This window comes from Papaver somniferum, chromosome 7 (genome assembly GCF_003573695.1).
Source record: "Papaver somniferum cultivar HN1 chromosome 7, ASM357369v1, whole genome shotgun sequence".
Lineage (NCBI taxonomy): Eukaryota > Viridiplantae > Streptophyta > Magnoliopsida > Ranunculales > Papaveraceae > Papaver > Papaver somniferum.
In genome coordinates this window covers 186596561-186619551 of record NC_039364.1, presented here as the reverse complement: position 1 = coordinate 186619551, position 22991 = coordinate 186596561, and the positions used below count along the sequence as shown (strand labels likewise).

The following is a 22991-nucleotide window of genomic DNA, read 5'->3' as shown; positions in this document are numbered from 1 at the left end:
CTCAATTTCCTGTCTGCTGAATTTTGGGTCACTGAGTATAAGGATGCAATTGTTTGGTTGCTCATATTTTTTCTTGAATGAAATAATAATGAATTAATAAGGAGAACTGATTACCAAGTAATCAAGAAATGGAAAAAGAAACTAAAGAAATATACATCTTTACAACACCCATCAACATCTTCATTGACCAGATAAAGATGCAAATATTACACACTCAGCCAGCCCATCCTAAAATACAACATCAGGCCTTAGCAATGCTCACCCTTTTCTGACAAAAAAAATGAACTACAAGGAAATGAAAATAAAAAGAATTATGGTAACTAAACACTAAGGTCAAATACCAACCACACTCGATTCCGTGAAAAGCCTTCTATTGAAGAGCTGTTGAATTTGAATCTACTTTATCCTCCTCCGGAGTTGGTTTCACGTATTTACCTATTGCTTTTTGCCGCACCCGTCTCCTCATTCTTGATATCTTGTCTTTACTTTGTTGCTTCTTTTTTTCTTTTTGACGATTTCTAATACTTCGTTCTCTTTCTAAAATGCCCTGCCAGAAAACCTCACCCGTTGACGGCCAAAGCCACCGTCTTGTTGGGTTATCAGAATCTGACTCCTCAGCCAAGTCTTCATCCATACTCTTCAGAGTGGTGTCTGAAAACCATTTGATCCACATCTGTCCTCTTCGGGTTTTTAGTTTATGTTGTTCCTGCATTTCACCATTCTCAGGATTCACGTAGACCATTCTTCTTGCACTATGGTATGCCCAGACGTTCACCATAAGCTCCAAAACACGGGAATAGCAATGCCGGTCCTGCGAATACAAAATAACCATTGGAAAACCAGTGCTAGCTGAATAAGTCTCGAACTAATCCTGACAACAGGTGGACACTTAAGTCTCCAATTAATCATGAATTTACATCTATACTTGTCACCCCACCACTATGGCAACATATTTATCAGGCTGTTCAGATGAACAATCACAAAGAATATTTGCACCGTCAGCTTTACACAATCTCCAAGATCATTTTTGTAAAAAAGGAAGCACACCAGGAATAGAAAGTTGTACAATACAAAGAATTTTGGACCAGGTGTCCAATACCTGGTCATTTCTTTTGATATTCAATATTCTTTGCAAGATTGTGCTTAGGGTCCTGAACCATTTAAAATTCAGGTACAAGTTTATTGTTGATCTTCTTTTGATTACAAATGTGGCGCAGTGGCAGATTGTCGGCTAAAAAGGAGATGATCTTAGGGCGGGCAAATTTTCGGCGAGGCTGTACTCCTCACCATGTAGACCATTCTTACATCTCACCCAAAATTAGCCGTTCCGAAACTTCTAACCCTTAATAATGTGATTGGGAATCCGAGATGTGGCATTCATTATGTATAGTTGTTATGCAATCAACGGATACAGGGTTAGAAGTTTCAAAACTAATGTGATGGTTGATATAACATCCACGTCCAAAACCAACCCTTGGATCATCTCCATTTGTCACAAAACTCAAGTCTCAGACCATCATTGTTATACAGATTAACTTTCTTAACGGTCAAAGAGGCTTACAGTCGGTAGACTACTTGAGACCCAAGGTCAAGTTCCATAGGATCCTTCTCCAACTTATGTAATCATTGGATCATCCCCTAGCGTCCCCAAATTCAAATCTCAGATCAGTATCTTTAATAGATTTAACTTCCTTAATGGCCAAAGAGGTTCGACAGTTAACTTGATACTTAGAGCCTAAGTTGGAAAATTTAGGATGATACCCCTCTTTGCAATGTATATAAAACCCGAAATCTGTATCTCCTTTTAGGTGAAAAGATTAAGCCGCTCCCAAAAATTGTGTATTCTTTTAAGAAATCACAATATACTGCCCAAGTCACGTAAGAACAGAAATTAAAAATCAGGGAGAAAACGTCAGTTACCTTCAATAGACTCAGATAACAACGTCCACTTTGATGGTGCTCGTCATACATCTGCGCGTCCAACGCATCTACGAACATTCTGCAGATACCATGTGATAATAATGTAAATATTTGTGTGCAGGCCAAAAGAAAATAGATGAAGGAATCTAGAGATGCTGACTGTAAATCAACATGGTATGTTACGTACCTCGAAAACATGACAAACTCAAGGAAGGATCTAGTTGGCAAAGCCCAACTGTGCATAACAGACCATGTGTCTGCATTCATAGGCATGGGTGGAAGAGACTCCAAAGTAGGTTTAATACCATACATCCTACGAAGAGCCTCAGAAACCGCAAACCTATATTCAGCAAGAAGCGGGATGAGTTTAGTTCGATACTACTTAAATAACCATGCTATACTCCTATCTTCTGTAAGACCAGATGTGCACACGTCACAGCACCATAAACAGGTCCCAACTCTTTAGAATAAACTTTTTATAGTTGTATAAACAGAAAGTTGTGAATCTATTCTTCTCACCTACAATTTCCAGCATTTATAGCATCGCAAAAAGACCAGAAATCCTGTTGCAATGCATTTCTTGGATCTGTATCCATACGAGCCCAAAAGTAAAGAGTGTCCCCATGCTTTTGCCGCTCGATGGCCTCTAACAACGAACTTTCAGCGAACTTAGACAAAGAAACCTGATTCAGGGATATTGATATTAGAAACAGAAACCTACACAGGAACTAACATTGGCATGTTTAGTAAATTGCATTCCACTTAACATGAGTTTTAATTTACATATGAATATACTTATTTGTAGAAGTTAGTAAGGAGAAAGAAATTTTTCCTCACTTGTTTATTACATAATCTTCGTCCACGATTGTCAGTGTACAACACTTAAAAAGTTATATAGATAAATACCTTTCTTGCTGCTGCTCTCCAGGATTGAAATCCTATCCAGGCATTCTTGTGTACCCGATCAACCCGGTTAGCAATAGCAAAGAAGGCTCCATATTCACTGAGCGCATCACGGTAATAAGGATTGTTCAGAAGGGCAAGGCGAGAAGGAGCATCTACATCATCTGCTCCTGGCCTTCTACCTTTACTGGACTACAATTAAGACAAAAGAAATGCAGATATAAACACCGGACGAGAGACAACAGGGGTTTCCTAGAGTGATTATTAACATTATATTATATGAAGATTAATAAATTAAATTAAACTAAACGCCGTGATAGAACCTATTCCATCCGATCTCTTACATAGTGTAAGTAATTAAGCTTATGCAAGTATACTACTTTAACTCATTCTAGGTTTGCAAGCCCAGAAATTGTTGAGCTTGTTTCTTGCAGTAGTGCTACATGAGAGAATCTTTCTTACGAGGAACATCCATATCCATTTGTGCGCTCACATGAAAATGACCGAAATCAGATCTGGAGGCCAAATGAAATCTAGCAAAAGAGCAAACCAAAAGCAGACTTTGATCCACTTGATTTTAAGATCACAATTAGCTTTAATCATATCCATGCAGATGCCTGATCAAGTGTAAGAAAATTAAGATACGAAAGTGACCATAAAAAAACTCACCAACCCAATTGCACGATAGAGAGAACTATTATGAAGAAACGGCCAGGCCCCTTCCCCAAAGTAAGGTTCATAGATGACCAATGGCTGGCCAGTTCTCTCAAGCTCCCTATCATCTCTTTCGCGCAAATCACTCTTGGCTCTATCAGCCCTCTTAGCACCTCGATAGACTTCTTCCCAACTTCCATGACGCTGATCTGATCTATCCTTGAGCTGCAATAATTTTACGCATAAAAGATTTTCATTAACAAACTACAAAATGTAACCATAAATGACAAAAATGTGAAATTACTAATTATGACGCCTTGATTACTTGCCTCTTCCTCTTCCCGTCTCTTTCTAGCATTTACCATCTCAATGGATTTCTCTTCTACCCAATTAGTATAGGAGAAGGCTTGACTTATCGCATTGGTGGAAGCTTCCAATTGGGTATCATTCCAAAGCTCCTCAACCTTATCTAAATATCTGTAACTCCTAAAAGTTCTATTTACATATTTTTCACCTTTAATTTCTTCAAAGAGATGCCACTGCCATTCTTCTCTCATTCTTGGCGGGATATCAGCAACAACATTGGGTTCTGCAACTTCTGATGGGAATTTAAGAACTTTTTCAAGAAGAGAAGCATACCCTTCAATTGTTTCTGAAACCATAAGGTCTCTTGCAGGATCTTTTGCTATTGATGCAATATTGCGAGCTAAGGGGGATAATTTTGCATCTATGATTGCTTGGGATAAAACTTGCGTCAAAGCACCAATATTATCCTTCGGAAAAATATATCCATTCACTCTGTCATCAACCTGATTGTAAGACGCAATGTTGTTAGTCCATTTCAAAGCATATTCATGGAAGATAATAGTAATGTTCAATGAATAGGTCTACAGGACATGTGAGGGACATGCTCATCTAAAAAAGAGAGAGACAACTAGATTCAGAAAGTATACATATTTCTTAATCATGGCTAGGTCCGGAGCTACAATTGGTTTCCCGAAGCACATGGCTTGAACCAAGATTTCAGGAAAAGATTGCTCTTCAAGGAAGGAACCATAGATCACAAGATCAGCCATGCCGAGAAAGCTATTCACGTCGCCATTTATGCTAATCTGCTCTGCGCTTTCCTTTGGATATCCTAAGTTAAGAGCAATGGCCTACAAAACAAGGAAATGTCATGATGCACTTGTTAAATCAAAAAAGATAAAACCAATTTAACAAAATAATAACATTGAAACAGGGTCAATATGGGAATGGTTACACTATACCTGTAAAGCCAGCTCGTAGTTGTTAGTAGAATTCCTGCTTAAAAAGCTAATTTTCAGATGAGAAACTGAACTAGTTTCTGAATGAATTTGGGAAAAGAGCGGTAGTAAGGCTTGCAAAACAAAGGCATGCTCCAACCACAAACCACTGTACAAAAATTCACTTCCGGCAATGGAAATAACAAAATCATCCGTTCCATAGCCCATCTTGACTCGGAATAGGTCCCTATTATATGACGCCATAAAATTATCTGCATCCCATGCTTCATCTGGAGACCCCGGGATAACAAAATAGTTTCCAGCATCAAATGCGGAATACATCATCTGTGGGGTGAAAAAACAAAGGCACATTACAAAACAATATCATGATATATTGTTGATAAAGTGGTAATACAGCAAATATGCACTCATATAAAGGAGGACCATTGCACCCCATTCATGGAGTAAGATCTAAAATGAAACTAGGTCTGGCTGAGGATGATCTCCAGCCCATCTAGATCATAATATCCGGAAATCGCAGATCTGCTAACCTCTTTAAAAGAACTAAAGAAATCATAGTCATCTTACTGCCCCCTTAAAGCAAGCATCAATACTTTGGGGCACATCAGAGTACTTTCAAGAATCACTCGGCAACTCAGGTGCAGCTTAATTGGGAGGAAATTATCAATTTTTATTGTGTTGTATTTTGATTTTGAGTGCGATTAGGATCATTTTGTACTTCACCCAAAAATAAAAAAATAAAATAATTGTGCCTCTTGATTTCCACTCAGTTTTGATGTATGTATTAGGAATATTTAGACTGGGTTAATTTTAATGGCAAGACAGCCTGCTACACGGTTATAACTCAATAAGAACATCCTCGCAAATATTAGCTAAAGTGAGACCGATATGATCTCCATGACCTACATGATGAGATGTAAATTGAGTACGTATCCGGTATCCCTCTTAATATATAATATTTTAATAACATTACCGGCAAGAAATAGTTAGGGAAGACCACGACACTAGCTCGGTTAAATGCTCGCTTCCAATCACTGACAAGCTGAGTTTGTCCGCTAGAAACATACTGCCGCAACCGGACACCGAGGGATCTTTCATGAACTGTCCATATAATATGTAATGACTTGAAAGGTTCCTGTGCAAGACTGTAATAAACATAATTATTCTCATATTGAAATATATATTTTCGGACAGTCTATCATCAATTATGTTCACGAAGACAGATAATCATTCACTATTAATCGTCAAGAAATTTATGCTTCTCTACATAAAAGATATGAATGAGGAAATATGAAAAGATGTGTTGTTGCTCATGCGCTAGTATACAAATGCAAGAGATGCTACAGGACAAGTCACATAAAATCAATAACTGGGACTTTAGACAGATAGAAAGTATATAAATACCATAAGATCACATCTCTGGCTTCAAGGGAATTCACAAGTATCCCATCATAGCTGCATAAAGCAAAATCTTCATCAGATACTTGACCGGAATGCACTGGTTTAACTTACAAAAGATTTACAGATATTTTTCAAAACAGAAATGAGGTTAGGACATATTGACCATCGTATTCCAATGATCTAAAAGGTTTGATGCACATATATCTGTGCATGAATGATATGCCAACTCCAGAAGTTAGCAATTGGAAAAATCAAGTGTACTATAAGACATTAAGATAAATTGTAAAGCTATCTTAGTCTCTCACTACTATTTCAGCAAATCAATGTAAAATTAGTCACTTCCAGAAGAGGAACACTTCGGTAAATAAAGTTTTACATACTTTAACCAATCCACGGCAATCTCTGGCGTATTTTTGTTCTCAAGTATCGTAATAGGGACTCCTAAATTTTTCCAAACAGCACTTGCAGGACCATCTTCGAGAATATAAACCTGAAAAGTATCGAAATAAAAATGCGATAATAATCATATGTATATTGCATTGGTAGCTCCTCCAAATTAGTGAATCCTTAAAGCAAATATAACTGTGAATGCAAGTTGGGCAAGAAACATATATTTCAATTGATTTGTGGACTGTGTTGATGTACTTATGTGAATAGCCACATTTCTCAATCTTTTGGACATGAAAATACCATAATCATAAAGATGAAAATGAAGATGGAGTGTCATTTTTACCTACCTAGAAGGTGGGTGACGAAAACCAGACATCCTAGTATGGTTTGTGCTAAAAAATCAAAGAAGGATGGGGCCAACTGCTGCAGAAAACATAGCCAGGACTGTAACTTTTAAGTTACCAGTCCCGGCAATGTAATGCCATAAAACTCAACACTAACAACTAACTGAAAATAGAAAACTCAAGACAAGGAAGTATGTCTTCGAGTGCTTATCCAATTTGGTTTTGTTTTTATCGCTAGTTGGTTCTTGAATAGGGAACAAATTGTTAGGGGCCACTAAAAACCAAAACTGAATCAGTACCCACTTTGCCTACAACCTGTCATAATCTAACATGATATTCTGAGCAAATTCGCTTCTGGGATGACTTGCACTCTTGTATCAAGCTGATAGAAATATCATATGAAACGTCCACCTAATTCTCTAATGTGCTTCATTTTGCCACTGTACTGCCAACTAAAATTTAATATTCTGTGATTGTCATTCTCTATTGTTGTTGATGTTTCTCTACATAGGAACTCAGTGATAAAACCATAATGCCAAAAGAAGGGACTTAAAGTATACATGTCAAGACTGAACATCTCTGAATACACCATTGGCACTCTCTATAAAGCTTTATCAAAAAGAAAAATTCCTGATATGAATTCTTTTCTTTTGATTGATTCTTCTTATCAGATAATGTAGCTATCTGCGGCATCTCAGTTTCTTGACTAGATTAGCTTACTGAGCTAAAAGAGTGCATCATTTAAATCCCAGATGAATTGAGCCAGCAAAACTAGTTAACCTGAGTAAAAGTACTTAAAACTGCAGAGTTTATCCATTGAATACATAGTCCCACTACATTTTAGAAAAACAACTATAAACCTTGCATGACTTTAAGGAACTGTTAGTAATATCCAGCTGAGTACAAGAATTATCTGGCTATCTCAACAGGTTCCACCTTATAGTCCTTATCTCCTATATTCCTATTAGTGTATAGTTGTCTATGGCCATGAATTGTCTCTAGATAATCACACAGATAGTACTAAGTTTACATACCACACTTGAGAGTCTTTGAATTTTAGAAATGGCTAACTATTTAGTACCTGAATTGCATACCCAATCTCTATCAAAGAAACTGCTACGCTGGTCATTAACAATTGCCCAGGTTCCAACAATAGATCACCAAAAACCTGCAGGATATAAAACATCGTATCCAAATTAAACCAAAAAAAAAAAAAAACAGATAACGAAGGATCCAAAAAAGTTACATCACAAAAACTTTTCAACTGAACAGAATTAATTAACTAAAACCAAAATTCAGTGCTATAAAATGAAACAAATTATGAAAAAACAAAAATTAATGTGTACCCACCAAAGCAAGCTGTGGTTTCCTGATCCCTGACCTGACCAATGGGCGGCTCAAAGCTGAAGATAAATTCAAACCTTTCTTTTCTCTGTCTAACTTGTCTAAGAGTTTAGAAGGTTGAAAACGAATCCCATCCCCAAATTCTAACCCATGAAATTCTTTGAAAACCATTAAGTCTGTTGATACCAGCTCATTCTGTTTTTGCTCTACCAAATAATCACCAGATTTCTCCATGACTGAACCAGGTAAGAAGGCTTGGAAAAGAACAATAACAAATAAAAACACAGCTATGGTACAAATCCATTGTAGATAATCAACTTTTTCAAATAACAAAAAGCGAGCAAATCTCGATCTGGGTCTGTACCCAAAAGACTGTCTACTATCACTACTACTAGTTCTACTTGAAGGACGAAATAAAGGAGCTCTTTTTAATGGAGGAACCCCATTTTCTAAAGAATCCATATCGATTTACATCAGATAACATCTAAAAAAAAAACACATCAATGTCAAAGGACCAGAAGAAGAAGAAGAAGATGAACCCCCCAGAAAAAGAAAAAAAGATGAAAACTTTCTACATGTGTTTTTCTTCTTCTAATACATATGAATGTAGCTTAATTTGGATTTGGACAGATGGATAGGAGAGATATTAAGATTCGTCTGATCTTCTTTCTTCTGCCATTAAAGAATTCAAGAGGTCTGTGATGAGGTGGATGAGTAAGAAAGAAGAGAGAGCAGCAGCAGGAGTAGTGGAACTGTTGAAACAAGGAAAGAATTGAATTGAAAGGGGTGGGGGTGGGGGGACAGGTTAACAAAGGTACATGCGCACCGGTACCTTTTGTTGACGTGTCAGTGTTATAGTCATTGATCGTCAACGTTTTTGTTAATGAAGATTTGGAATGTAAGAAAGGAAGAAGAAAAAAATGGAAAATTTGTGATAAAATCTCTTCGGAAAGAGTAAAACACCATCATTACTGTCTTTTTTATGAATTTCTTTTTTTCCTTTTTTCTTTTTTGTGTGAGCTAAATATTTGGGAAACTGAGAATCTTAAATCCCCTAATTTATAGTAGGTCTGTCTGTACAGTTTCTCTACCTTCAATGACTCGTACACCCCTCCTCAATTAATTTATTTCGGGTTTGACATACTTCTTTCCAAGACCGTGATGCCTTTTAGTTTCCGTCAAGTTTTGAAAAACAGGTCACGACTCAAGTCACGGTCACTGGATGTGACTGTTATAACGCGTTTTGACTGGTGTGAGCATGTTTCAGGCAAAAAACACGTTATTTAAGAAAAAAACATGGTTTTTATACGTTATTCTAAAATAACTGGCGTTATAACAGTTAAATAGAAAATAAAAAAGAATTATGGTTTGAAATTCCTATCTAACGATTACAATGTGCGCGGAAACAGCTATAACGGGTCTAATAACTTTATTATAACGTTTTTTATATATTAGTATTTTATTATTTTATTTTTAAAATATTAATTATAATTTTTTAATCTTTAATTTAAAATATAAAGTGTCAGAGCATAGCTCGGTTGAACCCACCAAGCGTTGGTATGTCAAGTTTGGTTGTCATATTTTAGTGAACCAAAACTCATCTAAGAGTCGCTTTATTAAGTGCTAGAGACAACTTCGTATATATTAGACTAGAAAGTCTAGGATTATGAGATATACAAGTATTACTCGAAGACCTGAAGAACGTGAAGAAGTAATGAGCTACAACGACGACATCATCCTTCCTCTTGATGTTAGTAATATTGACTTGAATTGTTTCATTCCTAAGGTATCTTTCAAGTCATGATATATTGAAAACATAACTGCGAAGCTGTGAATGATTATACTCTAGTAGTGAGACATGATCACATGATCATAGTGTTAAGGAATTAGATTTTTTTTGCTAGGTCAAAATGGTTTATTGAAGCAAAAAAACGTAATTACAAGAATTACAAAATGGGAGGCTCGAGGCCTCCCCACCCCCATAAACCATAGGGGCAAAAAAATAGCAACAAAATAACACTAAAAGCTCAAAAAATAAGCTTCTAAACACAAATAAATAACAAAAAGAGGAAAACTAGGAACATTAAAATCGTTTGCGCCCCTTATTTCCAACTCTAAAATTCCTCTTCTTAGGAAGAAGACCAACAATTATTTGTGTCAAATCAGGGTCTTCATAAGGCTCCTTGTGTTCATCATCACAAATATCATCATATTCGTATTCATATTCATCTTCATATGAAGCATAATTACCACCAGGAACAAGCTTAATAGGAGATTGAGCTTTTTTCTTAGTTGACATTCTATCCATTAGCTCCTTTTTTTCCTTGTAGTCTTGTCTAAAGGCTGGATTTCTAATGAAATGAGCACGCACTTCATCATTCTGAATTTTGCTTGCCTCCTCTAGTTCTTCTTTAGACAAAATATTCTTCATATCAAAGACCATATCCTCTAAACCGAGTTGTGTTTCCTTGTTATGATCCGCGTCACGGCTTGGAGTTTCCTCATTGGATTTGGAATCCTTACTGAAAGATGATTCCAAATTAGCATCAGATTGCAAGGAATTTGTAGCCATGATTTTTGCAACTTGCTTGGCCACTTTTCTAGCTTGTTTCCTTGCTAGAATATCCGCATCTAACCAGGCAAAGGAATTTATTAGATTAAACGAAAGAGCCTTTGCATATGACTTGAGATATCTTTATCTTGAAGAATCAATAGAGTTGTTACCAAACAGATTTGTTGTTCCTTTACTGTTTGGAATACGATCCAAAGAAATTGTTCTAGTGCGTGCACTTATTGAAGAAACTAAGTGAACTAGGTTTAGTTGCTTGGTCTCAACTATACGAAGTTGGTTTAGATTTTGTATACCGACTTAATTCTGAGAATATTCAATTCTGGACTAGGTCCCGTGATTTTTCTGCATTTGCGGTTTCCTCGTTAACAAAATCTTGATGTGTCATTACTTTTATTTTCCGCAATTATAGTTGTTGTTATTATAATAATTTAAAGTAAATTACACAAACGTTAATTATGTATTACTTGATAGTGATCCTATAGAGTTTGGTTAAGTCCAACCTATTATCAAGTAATCACACTTTGATTGTTGTATTGTCTCGATCTTGTATCCATAGACGATCACACAAAGTGTGAACACCGATTTGTCGTATTGTCTCGACTTTGTCCATAGACAATCACTTTCAGTAAGAGGACTTATAGGTGGATATTTTAAAGATCGTGGTGTATTTGGGTACCCTCGTCTTTTCATAAAGAATTGTAAAAAAATATTTCTATATTATTTTTTCTTAAAAAAAGATTAAAACTGACGTGAAAACAGGAAAAATGATCTAAAAAACTTGCGTTAAAATGTTATTTAGAAAGAAAAAGCGTAAAACTCAATTTTAGAAAAACAGTTATAACATGCGTGAAAACGATTATAACGGGTCTAAATAACGCCGTTATTTTCTATTTATCGGTAATATATAGACACGGGTGTCGGTGACCCTCACGGACACGCTACATAGCGTGACCGTTTTAACGGCCGTTTTTCAAACCTAGGTTTTTCTGAAAGGTTTAGTATTGTGGGAATTAACTGTTTTTCCCTCTCCTAACTCTCTCTAACACTAGTCGTTTGGGTTTTAATATTTCACTAAAAGAAATCTTTAGACTATCTTATTTAGAGAATCATATTATAGAGTTCTAAAAATTTAGTTTTGAGGGCTTCTATGGATACAAATGTCCTAAATATAGATAAGCAGAAACCTTATCTATAACAAAAATACCTTTTAAGTCTTCATTTTTTAATTTAAATCGAGTCTAATTAAAAACAAAAACCAAAAACTAATTCAAAACAAACCGATTCTTTTTCTTCTCCATCCAGCTTCTTCCTCTTCTTCCATTTTTCTTCACCAACGACAATGGCTATCCTCAATGGCTATCCTCAAATTTATTTATCCGATTAAACTTATTATAGGGGCACCAATAATGACTTTAGTCAAGTGAAAAACGAAAAAGCTATCATTTTTCGTTGGTTTTTACTACATGAATACTGTAGATTTAATCAAATTACTATTTGGAAAGTATTGCTTTCCCAACTGTAAGGGAATTTTCAAGGAAACATTCAAACCAAAGTTTCTCCATCGTAAGTGCTTATTTCCCAACTGTAGGTTATCTTGAGTTTGCCTACGGTTGGGAGTTTCCAACCGTATATGTCGCTTATGATTTGGTTTCTACATCGTAGGTTAAGTTTTCAAAAAAAAAATGAACCTAATTTTCCCGATCGTAGTCATCCTTATTTCGCAACCGTAAATGGCCCTGAGATTGTCTATGGTTGGGAAATCTAGGGATTTCCCAACCGTATGGTGGTTACGATTGGATTTTCCCACCATAAGTGTTTACGGTTAGAGTTATACGATCGTAGGTTAAATTTTAAAAAACCAAAAAAAAAATTGCTTTTCAAACACTATTTATGAATCAAATTATTAGTTCTAATTATTTAGTTTAATCTAATCATCAACCGTATTTAGTTTAGTAAATCTAATCACTAGTTCTAACTAAATAAGGGTATTCTAGTCATTAACAAAATTAGTATGAGAATGGGTTTTAGAGATAACTATTTGATGACCCAATTTTGTCATCTTGTGAGCCCTCGGAACCAAAAACTTGAAACTCGTATAATATGATTCTATTAAAATCACCCTTTAATAAGAAGAAGGGTCACATGAATAATTATATATCCTTATGTCATCAATTAAATGATTATAATGGCAGGATAAATATATATTCTATTAAAATGACGATGTCATCAAATATAATAAATAATATATAAACTCTATCCTTAAATTAGCTGACATATTTCATAAATAATACGTAAGAATTTGACAAAATTTATATATTCGGAAAGTTTCTTAGAAACCTATCAAAGAGCATAAATACAAATATCAAATTTTCGTTTTCCCGTAAAAAAATTTTCTCGAAATAATTTTCTTATCTCTCTTCATATTCTATGGTTTGCACCTATTATGCACAAGATTTCCTGGGGTGCATCTATTATCCATAGTTTATTTTTAGAGTGCATCTATTATCCAAAGATTTTAAGAGTGCATTTAATCCACGATTTTTTTATAGTGCAACTATTGTCCAAAATGTTAATTAATCTTCCAAAAATGTTTGTTATATAGGATGTGAAAAGGAGAGGGTACCAAGTATACCGCTAACTTTTTCATTCGACAACCTGTATGGACAAAACCTAACACAATCACAAGTAGGTCAAAGCAAAGACCCATGAATAAGATTGTATATAAAGTTTTTTTTATTTCTCCTCCACGGTTATTATGTTTAGACAAATCCATAAACCTGATTGTGTAGAAGAGTTCTTAGAAGATCTCAAAAATCAATATCCAAGATAAATCTAGTCGAGTATCCAAATCAAGAGGATCTGAATTATAACAAGTATGAAATTTGCAATTTATCTTTCAAGACATGGATTCAACAAGAGTGAGTCTTGTTTTTTATCTCAATTAATAAGGACTTAAACTATCTAGATTTATTATCACAACTTATGTTATTCCTATTATAAAGACAAAATAATATAATGCGGAAAAGGGAAAACATAAGACACCGGAGTTTTGTTAAAGAGGAAAACTACACTTGCAGAGAAACCTCGAGACCTCGTCCAGCTTTGAACACCACACTATATTAAGCCCTATAAAAGCTATCTTACTATCAGACTTCAGACTAGAATGTAAGGCCGAATTAACCATCCAAGCAATTAGGATGCAGTCTTGTTCCTTACGCCTCTTAAACCTCGCAAGATTCTGATTCCCGTAGCTGGCGTCCTTTACATCCTAAGAGCTGCTTCAACCTCGGTGAAGACTTTAAATACCAATCTTCCTCTAACAGATAAGCCTATTTGATTTCTGTTTTGATTTTGAAATCTAGGTTTGGAAATTTGTTTACAGTAGACAAAGTCCAACAAACCTCACAAATCTGGAACACTTACATTTAGTTAGTTGGGAAGCTTAGATTACCAACTACCTTTAAAGAACAATCCAAATAAGTCAAACAAGAGTTTAGATATCTATTGTGAGGAATCACAAAGTCTGAGATGAATAGAACTTTGTGATTTCTATCTATCTCATTCCTTATCTAAGATTACAAAAACCTCAAAGATCAATAAATACAAAATCCGAATACACAAACTATCGATATAAAAGATAGTATGACTGGGCTTCACTAATCCCTAAGTAAAATCCTTAAAGTTATAACATAATTGTGTTTCTCAGAGGAAACCTGGATTATCAAGGAAGACTCTAGCAAGCAACTAAGGCACAAAAGTTCTAGGGATTAAAAAATCATGTTGCATGGGTCTCTCTATTTATGGATTTTCAAGGCTCTAGGTAGATTTTAATTCAAGCTAAGATAACTTGAAATCCAGGAAAACACTTTCTCGGTTTAGATGAAATTCTTATTAGGAATTCAAGTAAGCATGTGAGAAGTCCGCCTTGAAATTATACAGAAGAATATACACTACGGTCCATGAATCTGGAACCATGTACAATGAAGGTTCATGTTGGGAAGTATGCCTATTGAACTTAAAAACATAAGTGGTGTCCAATTTACACTTAAGACTTAAAGTACGATCCACAAGCTCAAGATATTTTGTGAACAAATTTGTCGTAAAAGTGTTTATGAGAGTTTTAGCAACGCCGGACTATTTGTAAAATAGTTTGTGAGTTGATGCTTACAGAACTGGGTAGGTTCTATCGGGTATGCATACTTATGGACATTCCACAAACTCAGGCTCCAAGAGTATGCATACCTTGGCCAGTTCTCAAACTCGGATCCCAGAGACACGTGTATTCGAAACATTCTCAAAAGCCATAGGCAATATATATCATTTCGTAGATAATTTCCAAATGATCAACTTGAAACAAAAATAGTTCATGAACAATAAATTGGTATTAACCAAGATTTTTAAGGATCTAAGAACGTTCAATGCTTGAATCATATTTCAAGAAATTTATCAAGACAAGCTTAACTAGAAATTTCTTCTTTGCAATATTAAATATACTAAAATCATACGAAATGGACTCATAAGATATAATGGTAACATATACCTCTTTGTTAATGAAGTTATCACGAACGTGTTTGTTTGTTCTTCAGTCTTCAATCTTCGAGAGTTACTCTGTGATGTCTGATACTCAAGTACCCATACTATAATCCTAGTCTAAGACTTGATTTTAGTAGACCAGAAATCTAGATATAGTTTTGTGCATCTAACACTGATAACAATCTTAAGATAGTAAAACTTTCGAGTTTGACCGAGCGATACTCTGACAATCTCCCATTTTTCAATTTTAGGGACAAAACTATTACTCTCTCTGTCTTATTTTATTAGTCCGCTTTGACTAAGTCAAAATATTAAGGAGACCGGAGGAAATATCATGATTACCCTTATTAAATGCTAGATTATTACTAAATTAAACTAACATGTGCAGTATATATAAAAAAACATACATCCTGTAATTTTATTATTTTTGAAAATGTTTAAAATAAGACAAAAACAGATAGTTCCCCACTAATTCTGGTTATATTATCGATCTTGCATTTATTTATTTTAAATGAAACGAAGATAAATAGGATATTATGAATATGATTTGATTCCTATTGATGAAGATATAATTTAAGATTTTACATTGGTTATATTAAAAATAATTTTATAATTATAAAATGTTGAAGGATATATTTGAGAGTTTTACTAGAAAATATGACTATGGCCAGACCTTGGGCAGTATTTTAGGACAAACGAAAATAGAATAGAGGACGGAAATAAAAATATGAAGGGTGTAATACATATGGATTCAATAAAATAAACCTTTCAGCTCAATATCCATCATGCTTGGTTTCTTGAATCTTCAACATCTTCTTGAATTCTTCGTTCCTCAAGTTCTTCAAAGGTTCTACATATGATCGTTTCAGCATCTTTGTTATGGAAGATCCGTAATAATAACAAATTATGAGGATAATCGTTTAGAGATTTTCTAGAATGACAAAGGTAATCTACTCAATGGTTGTTACAGCGGTGCATAATATTACCCACCTCATAGTCTAATTATACCAAAACTTGGAAGCACTACTAGAGTGAAATGTTCTCCCCCTTAGTCCCTACTTATCTCTTTTGCATAATAGGTGAAACCTACGCTTGTAATTCACTCCCCCTTACATAATGCTCCGAAAAGCATATGTTACAGTATAATACTACTAAACAACTCTCCTACTTTTTGCCATAAAATTGGCAGAGGTGAAAAATAAGGGATCGTAATGAACTACATGAAATAGTTATCGAGACTAAAGATAACATTCCAACTTTTTAAGAAAATTTCACTAAGTAAAATTATCATCTACAGTCATTTCCTATAATTCCAAAGTCGCACTCCCAACAAAGATAGACAAATTAAGCACAAATTCAAGTTGAACTCTCCCATATTTGATGTCTTTCTCAAGAAAACAACATGAGCGATCTTTCTCTAACTACAAAATGAAAAAAAGGAAAGAAAAAAAAAGGATTTCTTGGACATTAAAATTTAGTTGTAAATTTGTTATAGGTGTAGATGGGAAAAATGATTTGCTGGTTTTTAAGAAATTGAGGAGACGGCCGTACGGAGAAGACTCCTCGAACCGAGCGAAATGTTAAACCTCACACAGATGCACCGCTGCAAAGGGGGTGCTTTAGATTCGAGAGATCAATCTGTAGTACTCCGGCCTAAATCAAGACAATGACCGTTCCAGAGTAAATTCGGTCACAAGAGAGGATGGGTTGATCTGTAGGAGGGAAGCTGGAAAATGTGTTGAATCAATGGTAATCAAAGATTGTGGGTGTGTGAATTCTGAATATGATAAGCTCTGAATGATTGAAATTGCTCAATTGAGAGTAGTTACTCAATTGATGAGTTCATGATCTCGCGTTGTCGATGAGACGTGAGATTGATGATACTGTTGATGCTGATGATTCAATCATGATTCAGAGACTTATTTATATTGCTGGAATTTTAGACACCATGATCCCATGAAGTGTGACAGTTGATGGAATCAAGGAGTGGGGAAGTGGAGATCGTGTTTGAAACCAGTTGCTCAATGTGTGGAGACTTGGTCGATTTTCCACCCACTACCTCGTGAATTCCTTCAACTGATTGCACGACTTGCTCACATTCCATCGTGTGTTTGAACACACGTGCCGTAGACCGCCAGACCAAAACCCTAAGTGATATCCCCCAAAGTGACACGATTGACGTCTCGTGGTATGTTAGTCAATTGATGACTTCGTGGTTTGATGGGACGACGAGTCCATGTAGTTGTTGAGTTGAACATGATGTTCTGAAACTCATGAGTTGAACATGTCATGAGACAGAGGTATAGTTCTTACGATGAAGTGAGCAAGTATTGCTCATTCGATGGATCGTTGAATATTGATTGTTGAACCAATATTCCTTGGTTTGAGCAAATATTTATCATCTGAGCAAGTGTTTCTCATGTGATGAATTGTTGAATATTTGATCGTCTGAGTATGCGTTGCTCATTTGATGGATAATTGGCAGCGTAACAAAAATATTAATTAGAATACTGGTCATTGAACCGAGCATAATTAATAAAATTAATGACCATGAGGTCGTCGTAAAATTATTAAGGTTGGAATCTGGAATGATGATCCTTGGATTCAGAAACCCTAATTTGATCAATTGATGATCAATTCATGGTTCGTCAGAAGTTTAACCATGGGACGAAGGAGGGAGCGACTACATGGGACCGTGGATCAACCATGTAGTGTCCATATGCTCACGTGAGCAAATACAAAGAACTCCTGAAAAGTTGACGATTTGTTGGCGAAAGAATGATTAAATGCTGGTTTAATCATTTATTCGAAAATGCTCGTCTGAGCCTTAGGTGAGAAAACCTAATTAATTATGACGGAGTGAGGGACCGACCATGGGGTCATGAAACCGGCCCTGGGTAGTCACGTGACCGCCTGATGATCACTTCATGAAAATCCAAAGTATTTGGAAGAGTCTTGGACCTAATGCGTGCAATTGTGCAAATTAGGTCAAAACTGTGAAACTTGGTGGGACTGGCTTCTGTAAGCCAAAGAGCCAATATTGGTCGGTCAAGATAGCGTGCTCGTGTCTCCAAGGCGTCCGCGTCTCAATCCTGAGAATTTTGATATTTTCTGGCGTGCAATTGAGCATCCATTCGAGAAAATATGCCAAAATTAGGGTTTCGACGAAACTGAGGAAAACACCATGAGATGATGGAAAATAATTATAAAATAAGGAATAAGGAGGCATGGGACCGCTGAGGCCAAGGCATGGTCGGCCGGTCGTGACCACGGTCCCGTGATGCCATTTTCCTTAATTTTATAATATTTTTGATGATTTTATGAAGAATTCATGAATTTTAAGAAATTTGATGAATTTAGGGAGTTTCCATGAATTGAAGGAGTTTTCATGAGTTCAAGGAAGAAAAAAAAATTAAAATAATAAAAACACGGGCGTGTGGGACCGTGGGGGCGTGGCCGGCTGGATAGGGGCCCGGTCCCACGAGTTTTCATAATTTTTTATATTTTTAAGTATTTTTCATGATTTGAGGGAATTTTTCCTAATTTGAGAGAAATACCATGAAATCAAGGAATTTGATGAATTCAAGGAAAAATAAAATAATAATAAAACAAGGGGCGTGTGGGACCGGCTAGGGCATGGCCGGCCGGCTAGTGGCCCGGTCCCACAAGTTTTCATAATTTTATTTATTATTTGATGATTTGTGCAAAATACCATGAAATCAAGGAGTTTTTTCATGAAATTAGAGAAATAATAATAATAAAATAATGAGGAACCGTGGGTGTGGGGCGGCTGGGACCAAGGCATGGCCGGTTGGCACGGTCACGCCCCACTCTTTCCTTAATTTTATATTATTTTTTATGAATTTATGAAAATACCATGAAACCGAGGAGTTTCCTCGAGACGAAGGAGATTTGATAAATGAGAGAATTTTCAAATCATGGAAAATAATAAAAATGCATTAAAAATATAAAACTGGCTGGGATTGACCACGACAGGTCGGTCGGTCGTGTGTCCGTGCTCCCAGCACCCTGGTCAATATTTTTAATTATTTATTATTTTCTTCCCTATTTTGCATAGGTTCATCGTTTCGTTGTATTTTGAAATACTCGTTCGTGCGGTGACTGTTAGTGTATCGTCGTTGAATACACCTTCACCATTTGAATCGGGGCTTACTTAGAGGTAGCTCAGACGCCCGGTTGTTGATTATTTATTACTAATTGTGGAATTCAGTGGAGAATAATTCACAAAACTGAGTAATAAGATGTTTATTATTAATTCATAGGATCAGCTGAGGATTCGACTACGAATTCAGAATAATAAAGTGAGCATTACCATTCCATGGGATCGTAGATTCGACCATAGAATCGAGTAATTAATTTATCTATTACCATTTATGAGACCAGTTGTGGATTCGATCATGAAATCGGAGTAATGAGATAATATAGTTATTGTTATTCTATGAGATCAAGCCGTGGATTCGATCATAGAATCAGAACAATTGTTTATTGCCATTCCATGGGACCAGTCGATGGAATAGGAGCAATTGTTATTGCCATTCCATGGGACCAGTCGTGGATTCGACCATGGAATAGGAGCAATAATAGATTATTCTGGGAATTCAGTAGTGAATGTCACGGCAGAATTAATCTTAATTAGGAATAATTAACTTTGTGGCTCTATACTAGCAGAGCAAGCTGTCTAGGAGCATTAATTATCCCGATATGAGCTTGTCGGTAAGTCATATCCTTTATATAGTCAGGGTAAACTCGTTGTTTGTTCCTGAAGACGTTATCGCTCTATACTAGCAGAGCAAGCTGTCTAGGAGCCGTCCATCTCGTGATACTATATAGAAATAATCACTGAAAGTGTTCAGTATTCATGAGATATGTCGTTGTCCAGTCGTGAGACTACATATCTACATGTACTCTGAGAGAAAGTACTCTCCGTTGAGAATTCGATGAGAGACCCTGTCTCAATACTCACGTCTGATTGCTGGATCAGAGCTTCGTATAATTATGAGTTTACGATTTTAGCCCTTGTCGAAAATCCACCATCTACATTAAGTCCCCTTACTGAGGAAAGTGTGTTCCTCAGTCAGCATTAAATGGTGATTTTCCGGCCATAAATAATAATACCAGTAATTGAACTTAGTCGTAAGTTGAGACGTTACCGGATTTAGAGAGCATGAGCAAACCACGACTTGATGAAGGCTTCAATGTCATGATTGGAGCGTCGTTTGATGAGCATAAATTGGTGTTGAACCGCTGGTTTGGACGACGAGTCCGTGCGGTTAGGATTCGCGGGCCGGGCCCAATAAGGAAATCCTTGTTTTATGAATAGACGCTCGTTCGTTCGTTAGTTTAAGGAACAAACAAAATAGACCTGAGTCTAATGATATAAAATTCGTCTATGAGCTTTCACGAAAACCGGAATTTTATATTTTAAATATGTGAGATTTCACAAAGTGGAATAAACTCTCGTTTCAAAGGTGGATGCTCGTACGAGAGAAAAGTTTTTTTTTTATAGACGTGCGTCTGTTAGTAATAAAATTTTGTTTATGAGCCTTCATGAAAATTTTTATCTTCGAGCTTTCGGAAATCTTTGAAAATATACTCTCGCTTCAAAGACAGATGCTCGTGCGAGGGAGCAAAAATATATAGATATATTTTTCAAATTTACGTGAGTTTCACGTTGAATATATATATTTTGTAAAATCAATGTTTTGATTTTGAACAACTGTTGAAAGTAGACAATTATACATGGTGAAATAATGTCTATATGTGAGTTTTCACAATTGTAGAATGGACGTCTGTACAATTTTTGAAGATCAGTGAGTGTTCACATAGTAAAAATTTACGTGGGTTGTTCACGGCTTTATGAAAATCAAGTCATGATTTTTGAGCAATTGCTGAAAGTAAGCAATTGTATACGTGATGAAATAATGTATGTATGAGTTTTGCGATTTTATAGTGTATGCACACATGTATAAAATCAGCGAATGTTCACATGAAAGGTTATGTGAATTATTCATAGTTTCACGCAAAATCAGGTGTTGACTTTAAATAATGAATTTTGCTCGTCTTGGCAAGCTTGAAGAAGCGAGCAAGTTTTTCGAGGTTTTTACGTTATTATCACTAGGTTCTTGAAACCGTAAATAAGTAAGAGTTGAGGATTACCATTTTTGTTGCGTGTTTGTTATTGGTATATCCATGACTCCATGCCTTGCGCCTCAGATAGTGGTGACTTCTGGTTACAGCCACTCTTCGGGATCTTCCATGGAGCGCTCCAAAAATATCAAGTCAAAGATGAAGACTTCTGCAGATACTCATATTGAGGAAAATCAACCTTTCAGAGACACTGGAAGCTGACATATTGTATGTCTCTTGATCATCCGAGAGTCGTCCCTCATTAGCAGAAGCACCGCCGACTTCAGCAAGTGAGATTATCGGCTGAAGATGAAGTTCGGCTTTGTGTTGATGGTGTAGCTCCTAATTGGATGAATGAAGAATTTCGTCATCAGAAAATTCAGAAGTTCGGTCTTCGTTGAAATTGTTGTAGAATCTTCGTCCGATGTCGGATTTTCGCGGTCGACCCATGTATCCTCATGCCCGGGAAATTTTCAAACTTTCACACAGAAGCCTTTTGAGTTCTGAGCATGTTTAGGATGTGAAATCGACGAAACAGTAAACTTCTAGGAGACCTTCAGAAAATTTTCAGCTGGCATGTGGTCTAATGTTTTGGCTACAACTCTTTGCTCGTTTCTCCAATTGTTTTGAATTTTGGATATGTTGTGGAGGACCTTCATACGAAGAGAATGGTATATGACCCATCCCTCGATTCTTCACCAATTGCTCCCAGCTCGTCGGTTTGTATAGGACAGTGTAAAATCATCTCAGCCGAGCTTGCGGTAAAACACTCATGTTGTGTTCTTAGACCATTCGCTTGTGTCTTGAACAGTTGGTGAAGGATTTTAATGTCGTTGATTCGTTTGAGATCAGGACCCCTTGATTGATACATGATCATGGTGCTTGCAGCGCCATCTTGCTTCTGTCAGTCGTAGAAACATCGCTTCTGAAACCCTGGTCATGGGACCATAGCCGAGGTTGCTCTTGAGAGGGGATGATGTAATGACCACGGTTTCATGTCCCGATGGTAGCATTACTTTTATGATGAATGATTAGCACATGAGAGTCTGGTTCCACGAGTCTTGGACTGTGAAACTGGTCGTCATGATCAGTGGATCGTCAGTCCCCAGTATTTTGGTTAGATCTATCCTCTTCGTTTTCTCTTCTTATGGAAAGACATGGATAGAGGACCCAGGTAGAAAAATTGATGTAAAGACCTAGATGGTCGAAGTTGGAGGTACCTTGATGAAGTACTTAGTGGAAAGACATGGTGGACACCGATCGACTGTGGAAGTCATGAATATCGTCTAACAATTGCTGCTTGCATATTGTACGCTCTGGAAGATGTAGGAACCTCATACGACGTCGGAATTTGATGCTTGACCCCAACTTTTGAAGCTAAGAGACTGAGTTATCCCATGAGACAAAAATCACTCAATTTGGAGTTGTAGAGGTCATCCAACGAAGCGTGCACATTTGTAATTTTTAATCCCGTACAAAATTTTCAGATTTCGTAGACCTGACGGTAAAGGCCATATC

General features: G+C 36.2%; 1 protein-coding gene across 1 annotated transcript; it reads right to left on the bottom strand.

Moving 5' to 3' along the window:
• Positions 1 to 91: 91 nt before the first annotated feature.
• On the bottom strand, positions 92 to 9177 carry LOC113299185. Its single transcript, XM_026548147.1, has 14 exons — positions 8228 to 9177; positions 7959 to 8045; positions 6524 to 6633; positions 6147 to 6197; positions 5716 to 5887; positions 4746 to 5066; positions 4431 to 4634; positions 3807 to 4286; positions 3493 to 3702; positions 2827 to 3015; positions 2440 to 2603; positions 2108 to 2260; positions 1921 to 1999; positions 92 to 811 (listed from the first exon to the last, which is right to left on the bottom strand). The coding sequence occupies exons 1-14, from the start codon at positions 8681 to 8683 to the stop codon at positions 371 to 373; spliced, it is 3117 nt and encodes a 1038-aa protein (XP_026403932.1). The 5' UTR covers positions 8684 to 9177; the 3' UTR covers positions 92 to 370.
• Between the last annotated feature and the right edge of the window lie 13814 nt (positions 9178 to 22991).

Bases quoted from the DNA above. Each gene is read 5' to 3' on its own strand.
- LOC113299185 (XM_026548147.1), bottom strand. From the start codon at position 8,683: ATGGATTCTTTAGAAAATGGGGTTCCTCCATTAAAAAGAGCTCCTTTA. The intron at 5,067-5,715 runs GTAATGTTATTA...TTCACCCCACAG, and splicing joins TCCCTAACTATTTCTTGCCG to ATGATGTATTCCGCATTTGA. The intron at 2,261-2,439 runs GTGAGAAGAATA...TGCTGAATATAG, and splicing joins ATAAATGCTGGAAATTGTAG to GTTTGCGGTTTCTGAGGCTC.